The following is a 10,965-nucleotide window of genomic DNA, read 5'->3' as shown; positions in this document are numbered from 1 at the left end:
AAATCATACCATGAGGAGTTGAAAGTAAGGATAGAGTGAAAAATTAGATTTATTTTCATTTCAACTTCAGTTGTATATTTCTTTTGATTGTATAATGTCCATTTTTGAATTTCTTCAGCAGTTACACTACTGTTGTTCTTGGAAAGACTTCTACGGTAATGGTTTACTTCCAAAGATTTAATTCACTCTCCTGCATGTTTTTAATGTGGAGTATAAATTATTTTTAAATATAATGAAGTTTATAATATATTAATTATTTCTTGGTGAATGGTGTAACAGCCCCGGTAATTCATAATGGAATTTGTATTATAAATATCAAATGCGGAAGCGAAGTCAAAATTTGAATAACATCCCTTACACTAAAACCAAAACGTGCTCACAAAATATAAAAGATTAAACTACCTAAAGGAGAAACTTGAAAGTAAAAACTACGAATGTGACTATGGAGTCCTTACTCGTTTCGGGGTCCGAACACGGCTTCACAGTGCGCCTACAGGCTGTAACGACCCCGGAAATGTGAAAATGAAATGAGTATTTAAACACATAAAATGCGGAAGCGAGATCAAAATTTCAGTCAACATCCCTTACACGAAAACTAAAAACGTACTTAAAATATAAAAGATTAAACTAACTAAAAGAGAAACTCAAAAATAAAATTATGAGTATGACTACAGAATCTCTAAGCATCCCCTTCGTCGTCCTCCTGCGGAACGGGCTCGGGAACCATGTCTTCCTGATCTGAAATGGTTAAATAAGCAGTGAGCTACACTAGCCCAGTAAGAACATCACGATATCTCACCGTCACGGAGGTAAAGGTGGGTAGAAAAACACAAAAGACCAATGGAGCATGATTTACAACAAATTCTTTTATTTATGATAAAACCTTTACCATCCACTTACCTCGGTGGAATTCATGAAACAATATAAGAAAAACAATAACATTATCACAATCATGGAATAATATAAGTTGTAAAACATAGCACTTATCACGCCTTTTGTAATTCAATCATTATACCACATATCCTTTTCTCATTTACCAGCCTACTAGTATCCATGGGGGTCCATAGGGGTCCCGCTACCCGTTAACCTTTAACATTCATAATCAGTTTTCAGGGCCGTCCCCATACCCCGTCCGGTATGGGCGCCAAAACCATAAATCTCAATACCCCGTCCGGTATGAGGGTGAAACGGGCCGTCCCCATACCCCGTCCGGTATGGGCGCCAAAACCATAAACCTCAATACCCCGTCCGGTATGAGGGTGAAACGGGCCGTCCCCATACCCCGTCCGGTATGGGCGCCAAAACCATAAGATCTCCATACCCCGTCCGGCATGTGAGACCACAATCCCGGTAGGGTTCCCTACGGACCCGGTCCGTCCACCATCTCCCAGGATATCTCGTCAGGCTGACTCCATCATACAATTATCAGTCTACACAATCTTTCATTTTCCTTTTCCTCAATAAGCATCATCAATTCATATTTAAACAAGCAAATCGTAATTCATGCCAAACAGACAACATGCAGTATCAGTTCTTCAGTCTTTCAACCCATAATTAATAAAACAGTAATATATGCACTCGAAACTATAAAATGAACAAATCAAACCTCATAATGCATTTAAAGCTGTAAAACGGGCCAAATAACAGTAAATCATCAATCACACTAGACTTGGGCTCCATTAGCCACCTTAAGCAATTTCACACATTCGCTAATTCAAGAAATACCGTTTTATCATTTTGAACTTTAATACCGTGATAGGAAATAGGGTGAGGGGTCCTTACTCGTTTTCGGGGTCCGAACACGGCTTTGCAGTGCGCTTGCAGGCTATCCCTAATTTTTCCTGAATTTTCCTCGGGGAACTGAAACGCACTACTGGTACCTGCACGTGTTCCAAAAAAATCCCAAATTAGGCCCAGGGCCCCTTTCGGCCCAAATCGCAACTCCGGCACGGCGGCTCCGCCGTGCTCCGGCAACGCCGCCGCCAGCGGCGGCGGCGAGCCGCCTCGGGTTGGCTGTTTCCGGCCGAATTCGGCCACACTCGCATCGGTCCCTGTGAGAAAACAACCCTAGGGCCCTCGGGGGGCCAAAAAATCACGGAAAAACGGAGCTTACCGGCGGCGGCGCTCTCGGGTGCGGCGGCTCTCCGACGAGGTTCGTGTTTTGGTGATTCGGCTCCGGTCAACCTGTAGAGAAAAGAATGGTGATCACGGTGATATAAAAATTGCATCAAACGGAGGCCGGGAAATGCCTCATCGGAGGCCAAAACCGAGAGGGGGCGCGGCGGCGCCGCTGGCCTTTGGCCACGTATTCCGACCGTTTGGCCGGGATTTTTGCTCCGATTTGGCCACAAGAGGAATCAGCGTGGAAAAACGAGTCGGGGGTATGAAATTTACCTCGATCGGCGGTCGGAAATTTCCCCGGCGCGGCGGCGGGTGGCGACGGCCGGCTTCTGGTTTGTCTTCTCCGGCGAGCGGCAGGTGGCTAGGGTTTGTGGTCTGGTGTGGGGGTTCTATTTATAACCCATTGCCTTTTGATCTCAGCCGTTCATTTTGTTTTAATCTGGGCCGTCCGTGCGATTGCATCTGGGCCGTCCGATCGCGCGATTGATCTGGGCCGTCCGATCGCACCCACGCGGATCGCCAACGTGGCCCCTTTTCGGAGCGACATGGTCTTGCCACGTGGCAGGCCCCGGTTGGCCGGGACTGCTGACCGGGCCTACTGACATGGCTGCCGACGTGGCCCCTTTTTTTTTTCCTCCTCCTTCTCGGTCCGGGCGCTACACAGGCTGTCCCTAAGTTTCCCTGAATTTTTCTCGGGGAACTAAAACGCACTACTGGTACCTGCACGTGTTCCAAAAAAATTCCAAATTAGGCCCAGGGCCCCTTTTGGCCCAAATCGCAACTCCGGCACGGCGGCTCCGCCGTGCTCCGGCGACGGCGCCGCCGCTGGCGGCGGCGAGTCGCCTCGGGTTGGCTGTTTTCGGATGTTTCCGGCCGAATTCGGCCACACTCGCATCGGTCCCTGCGAGAAAACAACCCTAGGGCCCTCGGGGGGCCAAAAAATCACGAAAAAACGGAGCTTACCGGCGGCGGCGCTCTCGGGTGCGGCGGCTCTCCGGCGAGGTTCGTGTTTTGGTGATTCGGCTCCGGTCAACCTGTAGAAAAAAGAGTGGTGATCACGATGATATAAAATTTGCATCAAACGGAGGCCGGGAAGGGCCTCATCGGAGGCAAAAACCGAGAAGGGCGCGGCGGCGCTGCTGCGCTTCGGCCGTGCATTCCGGCCGTTTGGCCAGGATTTTGGCTCCGATTTGGCCACAGGAGGAATCAGCGTGGAAAAACGAGTCGGGGGTACGAAATTTACCTCGATCGGCGGTCGGAAGTTCCTCCGGTGCGGCGGCGGGTGGCGGCGGCCGGCTTCTGGTTCGTCTTCTCCGGCGAGCGGCAGGCAGCTAGGGTTTGTGGTCTGGTGTGGGGGTTCTATTTATAACCCCTTGCCTTTTGATCTCAGCCGTCCATTTTGTTTTAATATGGGCCGTCCGTTTTTGATTAAATCTGGGCCGTCCTATCGCACACTTGATTTGGGCCGTCCGATCGCGCCCACGCGGATCGCCAACGTGGCCCTTTTTGGAACGACATGGTTTTGCCACGTGGCAGGTCCCGGTTGGCCGGGACTGCTGACCGAGCCTGCTGACGTGGCTGCCGACGTGGCTTTTTTTTTTTTTTTTTTTTCTTCTCGGTCTGGGCGCTACAAATGGTCGATATAATTTTTATTTTTTAAAAAAATAAATATATTAATAAAAAATATCGCAGAAAGTAAAATATTTAAATATGTTGTGATCAATCAATTATAATGTGTAACAAGTTTAAGCATCTTAATTATTTGACTAATGCATTAAACATAATAAATATGATTAATCGTCTCAAACTACATAAATTTTTAAACACATAAATATCTTTTTCCCTTATCCCACTAAAAGAATTTTTGATATTTATATTTTATGCAATTTAACGATGATCTTGCTAACTGCTGTTAAAAGTTTCAACTACGGATAAAATTATGTTATGCTTTCTACTGCGATTTTAAAATTGTGGCTAAAAGTACAAGTATTTAATTCTAAATTAAAATATAATATTAAATAATTAAATACACATTTTTCAATATTCAAATCTATACTTTTTAAGCATAAAACAAAATATTCATTTACGTTCATAAAAATAATATGTGAATAAAACTATTTTCAAATAATATATATAGTGTACTAATTCGGTTTTATAAATGTCAATTTATGCAACCTTACATATGTATCATGTTAAAAAATCATACAATGTTACGTATACGTGTCAATTTATAATGTATGTCTATCATCGGATGATGTATCATAACTTACATATGATGAATTATATATGGCATGACTATTACTATTGTTAACCTATTAATAAATTAAAAATATAAGTATTATTAATTTAGTTTAAGTAAGGTTACATTTAAAAAAAAAAAAAAAAAAAAAAAAACCTAAGTAGCATATCTATCTAAATAACACAAAATATTTTAAAATTTATTCACAACTTTAATTTTTAAAAGTATGAAATTTTATTTAGAAAAGGGATGTCATTGTCCACTTCGGATAAACCAATTTAAATGATTCTGTGTTTTGATTAGATTTCGGGTCGGGTTTTATTCTGTCTCTGGGCTGAATTTTGATTTCGGGTCTAATAGAAATTGATTCTGGGTTTTAATTTAATTTGGGTCAAACCAATTTAAAGGAATGGGATTAAGGGAAGAAGGGAATCGGCTTTTCATTTGGGTTTCCCTTTTCTTTCTTTTTTACTTTATCTTTTTTTTCTTTTAAATTTTTTTTTTATTCTTCCTTTTAATATAATAATAATTAATAATAACAATAGTAGTAATAACAATAAAGAAAAAAAGTAAAAATAATAATAATAATGATAATATTTTTTATATAATACTATATGGAGCACCAATTGGGTACAAAAGAAAAAATATATATATATTAATTAATTAAAAAAAAAGGAAGAATGTAGAGAGAAGGAGAACAAACAAAGCTGCAAAGAAATATATATATATATAATGAAATAGCATAAAAGAAAAAAGAATTAAATTAAATTAATGAAGAAAAATGGAAGGGTGGCGACCAAATATGATGTTGGTGTGCTACATGTGACAACACGCACTGATTCAATCATCAGTGCTTGACATTTTCGGTGACATGCGTACGATGATACATGGTGACGTTAGCGACCGAGACAGCATATCCGAAAGTAAAATTCATTTCTAATTTTGTGCAATATAATTTCTAAAATTATTCATAATTTAATATATATGTTTTCTATTATAAACGATAAAAATTATCCAAACGATATTCGGATTTTCGAGAGGATCGTAGAACGAGTTAAAAAAGATTCTCAAATCTATCCTGATCACACCGTAGGAAAGAACTATATGTATTCTGTATAGAGACATAAATTATATGTTTATGTAAATGTGTATATATATAGTGCATTATGTGTGAATATTTAAATATATGTAAAATATAATATATGTAATTAGTATGTCTCATTTATATTTGTTTGTGTTTATATAGTATATATATATATATATATATATATATATATATATATACACACACGTTGTTATGCATGTGTGTGTGTGTATATAAAAATATATGATAAATGAGATATGAATTGATAAGAACAGAGCTGATAAGAATAAATACGTGAATAAGTATGTATATGATTGTTGTGTGTGATTGTGTGTACGTGTTTAAATATGAATGTGTGCATATGTATCTATAGAAATTGTGTGTGTGTGTGAATATAAATATATATTATGTTTGAGACATGTAGTAAAGATACATGTCTGCATTGTAATATATATGTGTGTATTAATATGTGTGTACATATGTTGTACATGTGAAATGTATAACCAATGTGTGTATGTGGAATTTAGGTACACTGCACTTACTGTGTGATCTTGTGCAGATATACGACGCACTGTACTTTTTGTGTGATCTAGTACAATTGTATGAGAAATCTGAGTATCTTGTACTTACTATGTGATCTGGTACATGATGACTTAGAAACTGGCTTGCAAAATGTATGGTTCTGATGTGCGTGATGATATCGTGTATTGTCTGTATATTTATGTTTTATTATGCGTAGAATTGAGATTTTATGTATGAAATGAATGAATTAGGAATGAGAGATATTTAAAAAGAGTGTAGAATATAAGGATCTTAGATACCTACTCGTTTAGTCTGAATCGAAGAGAAGAGGGTACGTGTGTGGCTAAAGTTTAGTGAGTATGATGAACCTGCACATAGATAAAGTTTAAAACCTAGTCTAGATGTAGATAGGTATTTGTGAGTGTAGGTCACTTAGCAAATATAACTGTTGTGGCCATTGTGTGATTTGTGTGTGTGTGTTATCCATACGATGGAGAGATCCATTTTGTCTCTCCTTGATGATGGTATAAACGACATCGTGCGATGGTAAATTAATTAAGTTTTAAAAGACTAAATAATGTGAAATTATAAATTTGAGTGGAGTGATACGTGTGTGTGAGTAAAACCATTTTAGCTTGAGGAATTTGTGAATCCATAAGTGTGATTTAAAATGAGAACAAAAATTAAGTTTGAAGAGTGAAGATTAGAATATTTATGTGTGATGAATTGTTTTGTTGTGTATTTTGATTGTAATACTTGTTTGATATTTTTTTTTATGATAAAAATTATTATATTTAACATATTGCATGAATGTATGTACGTAAGTCTCTATCATCAAATTATTTTTATTACTGAACTCGTGAATCTCACCCCAATTCACTCCCATCAGGTCAAAAGAGATGATGAACAAGTTCAAAATCAATAGAAGATGGTGAAGAAATAATTATTCTATTACAAGAAATGTGTATTAAAATATAGTTCCGCTACATATTTAATATTGATATGTTCTATTAGTTGAAAATATTGTGCTAACGTCTGTACCCCATTGACATTGGAGTTCGGGATGTTATATTATATTTATTATTTTTTATTAAAATCAAATAAATTGAAGTATTACAAAAAATATAATAGATCATCATTATAAGCATAATTAATGTTTAAAATTGACTAGTGACTGATATGTTTGACCTGCTTTCCAATTAACAGGAATTACATTATTAGCAACCACAGTTTCACCAGTTCCCGCTACAGTTAACCGGATAGAAAAAGGAGCACGAAGAGTAGAGGCGGAATTAAGTTTCCAAAGGGCACCCCATAAATTTTGCATGGTAAGCCAAGTGTCTGAGTTTAAAGCCTGTTTTAATTCAACTTTAGTAAGCTCTCCATCTCCATCTACATATTCAATTAGGGTGGCAAAATAATTGGAGGTGGAGCCTGAATCAACATGGAAAGTCATTGTCTTTCCATGATAGTTGCAGTTTACTCTGTTAAAATTTTAAGGAAAATATTACGTATTGATTAAAGAAACGAAAAATAAACAGTAATGAGAAATTATTAGTTTACTTTCTATATTGGATTGTTAACTTTCCAATACTGCGAAGTTGTTCAGCACCACCAGAATTGGCCATGGCTCCAAAAGCAGTACCACTTAGATCGAAATGAACTGAGTCTGATGCGCATGGACCTCCTGGGCAATTATCTGTAATGACTACAATAACTGGATTTCCAGAGCATGCTTTATTTACATCAGATGTGCACTTGACCTTAATAAAAACATTCACCAATCCTTAGTTACCAGCAGCCAACAATAAGAATCAAATGTTAAATATATGTATATTTCAAAGGAAAGTCTACCAATATTTTCAAATTTATTCGTCACTTCATCAAGCTATTATTTGTACTCATAAAATAATATATATATTTTTTTATTTCTCCTATTATATATATATATATATATATATTATATTAAGTTTAAAGTTTACTTCTATCAAAATTATATTTAATTTACATAAATATTATAACACTGAAAATTTTTTAGACACACAGTTGCTAATTAAACAATCACATTTTGATAATGAGGAAATAACAATTATTGATTAAACTTTTTAAAATTTTTTTTACAAAATATGGTAAAGAATAAAATTTTTTAGAAAATATAATTTTATAGATATACACTCATTATTTTAATCAATTCGATTTTAGTTCAATTCTCGTTAGTAATGTTTTAAAAATAAAATTATAAATTCACAATGCTACGTGGAAGGATTTACTTTAAAAATCATTTTAAGTGTATTAAAAATTGAGTCGAGAATACTTTTTTTAGGTAAAACTAAAAACAAAATCCTAAATGTTAGAAATGAAGATCGTAAGTTGGTATATAAGGTACCTGGTAACATGCTCCACATCCATGGCATCCTTTGAAGAGGGAAGGACCTCCTGCTGATACCATTGAAGAGAACGGAGGTTGACCCACAATATTCCCAAATCCACAAGCTCCACCTATATGATATACATATATACATGTTAGACGAATGCAGTATATATAATGGTGTTGTATGTGTGTAAATAGGAGATTACCATCACTACCAGCACCATTGGGGCTACCATACCAGGTAGCAGCAGCAGGTGACCAATTAGAATCAAATTGTGAGAAGGAAAAATTATGCAATTTAGAGCAAAAACAGTAAGAAAAGTTAAACAACATACAGAAATACACAAATAAGAAGTATAATGAGTATTTAAAAGCAAATTCCATGATGTTGAAATTAATATTATTATAATCACTATAATTTTAATATTCCTTTCTGATTTAGTTTGAAGGAGAAGTAGCCAATATTTATATAGGGAAGAGACCATTGAAATCCTTGATCTTCTTAATCAGAATTAATTTTATTTCAATTCTATGAGATCATATTTTTCTTTTCTTTGGAAATATGATATCTCTTTGTAAATTTGTTCAAATTAATTATTGGTGAAGATTTTTACATTCAAGAAATATATTTATAGATGTTCAATCTACTTTAATTCCTATTCAAATTTTATATCTGAGCTATTTGATATGTAAAATTTAATAAATGTGTTGCATAATTTAATTAATTTTATTTAAAAATAAAAAAATTATTGAAAAAACTTAACTTGAGCTAGAAATGGAATTAGAATTTTATTTTTATTCAAATTTATAGTATATATTTGTATTGTGCTCTTATTGGTATTTTATTGAATTGAAAGTTGAAAAAAAAAATTAAGTTTTATGTTACTTCCATTTCAAGTAGATAGGGTGATATTTTATGACATAAATATCTTTTAGGATTTAAATTTAGCATCCATAAATTGCTATTGATATTGAGAAACTAAAGCTTAATTTTTTTGAAGCATATTTAGATGAGTAGTGATGCTCAAGAAGAAGCTGAAGAGATGCCCAGTAGAGCAGAGAGACAGACATGAGAGTAGAAAGAGAGCTGAAAATAGAAGGTTATATTTTTATTAATGATATCTTGGTATTTATATATACAAAAAGTAAATAAGATTAATTAGCTAACTAATTACAGATAAATTTTTAGTTACAAAATAATTAACGACAACTAACTACTAACTACTCAAAAGATTATAGTTAATCTCTATGTAACACCCAAATTTATTATTTTTATTTTTTAATTTATTTTAATTTATATTAGAATTTTAGTTTAATTTTTTAATATTTAATTTATAAGGTTTTAATTTAATTTAATTTAATTTAATAAAAATAAAAATAATAATAATGATAAAATAGGGTAAAATTATTTTTAGAATTTAATTGAAATTGATTTTGGAAAAAAATGGTGAAAATTTAGATTGTAGGGGTGTTTTTGAAAGGAAAATCGGAAACAGGGAGTCAAAACGCAATTTAGGAAAGTTATGCCACGTCAGCAGCCCAGTCAGCAGCCCCGGCCAACCAGAACACACCGCGTGGCAAGGAAGCTGACGCGGGAGACAACGCGGGACGGAGCCACGTGAGCGATCCGCGTGCGCGCGATCGAACGGTCCAGATCTCACGCATGCGGACGGCCAAGATCTCACGCGCACGGACGGCCCAGATCTCACGCATGCGGACGGTCCAGATTGAATCACGCACGGACGGCCCAGATTTGTTCTCATTTTAATCGCGATCGGACGGTACAGATTAAATCGTGATGGACAGCTGAGATTAAAAGGGGAAGGTTATAAATAACCTCACCCACACCCGACCCCAAACCCTAGCCGCCAGTACCCTCGCCGGAGAAGAAGAACCAGTCGGCAGAAGAGCCGGCCGCCACCGCCCTCTGCCGCACTAGAGGGTTTTCCGACCGCCAAACGAGGTAAATTTTCTCTTCTTGGCTCATTTTTCGATGCTGAATCCGCCTATGGCCAAATCGGAGCCAAACCACTGGCTAATTGGCCAAAAAATACCGCCGAAGTCCAGCGGCGCCGCTGCGGCTTCCTTCGATTTTTGCCTCCGATGAGGCCCTTTCCGATTTCCGTTCGATGCAATTTTTACACCACTGTGATCACCGTCCTTTTCTCTACAGGTTGACCGGAGGTAAACATCAAACAGCGACTTGCGCCGGAGAAGCCGCTGCACCCGAGAGCTCTGCCGCCGGTAAGTCTCGGTTTTTCATATTTTTTTAGCCCACCGAGGGCCCTAGGGTTGTTTTATCGCAGGAACCAATACAGGTTTGGCCGAATTCGGCCGAAAATAGCCGAAAAAGGCAAACTCGAGGTGGATCGCCACCGCGGGCGGCGGTGCCATCGCCGGAGCATAGCGGAGCCGCCTTGCCGGAATTTCGATATTGGCCGAAAAGGGGCCCTGTGTCTGATTTGGGATTTTTTTGGGACACGTGCAGGTACCGGTAGTGCGTTTCAATTTTTCGGAGAAAATTCAGGGAATTTAGGGACAACCCGTAGGCGCATTGTAGAGCCGATTTTAGACCCCGAAACAAGTAAGAATTTCTCACTCTATTTCCTATCACGATATTAAAGCTCA

At 37.1% G+C, this 10,965-nt stretch overlaps 1 protein-coding gene and 1 long non-coding RNA gene across 2 annotated transcripts; both read right to left on the bottom strand.

Annotated features, from left to right (window-relative positions):
• Positions 1-646: 646 nt before the first annotated feature.
• On the bottom strand, positions 647-2,147 carry LOC148265794 (uncharacterized). Its single transcript, XR_015819152.1, has 3 exons — positions 2,114-2,147; positions 1,783-1,880; positions 647-738 (listed from the first exon to the last, which is right to left on the bottom strand). It is a non-coding gene; the product is annotated as an uncharacterized LOC148265794 (long non-coding RNA).
• Positions 2,148-7,116: 4,969 nt separating this feature from the next.
• Positions 7,117-8,721, bottom strand: LOC110815175 (putative expansin-B2). The gene is made up of 4 exons (XM_022042838.1): positions 8,544-8,721; positions 8,353-8,465; positions 7,530-7,729; positions 7,117-7,450 (listed from the first exon to the last, which is right to left on the bottom strand). Exons 1-4 carry the CDS (start codon positions 8,719-8,721, stop codon positions 7,117-7,119), a joined length of 825 nt encoding a protein of 274 aa, XP_021898530.1.
• Positions 8,722-10,965: the final 2,244 nt, after the last annotated feature.

The sequence above is a fragment of the Carica papaya genome, chromosome 5 (genome assembly GCF_054855325.1).
Source record: "Carica papaya isolate Zhongbai chromosome 5, ASM5485532v1, whole genome shotgun sequence".
Taxonomy (NCBI): domain Eukaryota; kingdom Viridiplantae; phylum Streptophyta; class Magnoliopsida; order Brassicales; family Caricaceae; genus Carica; species Carica papaya.
Note: the sequence above shows the minus strand (reverse complement) of the source record. Positions and strands in the feature narration are given on the sequence as shown.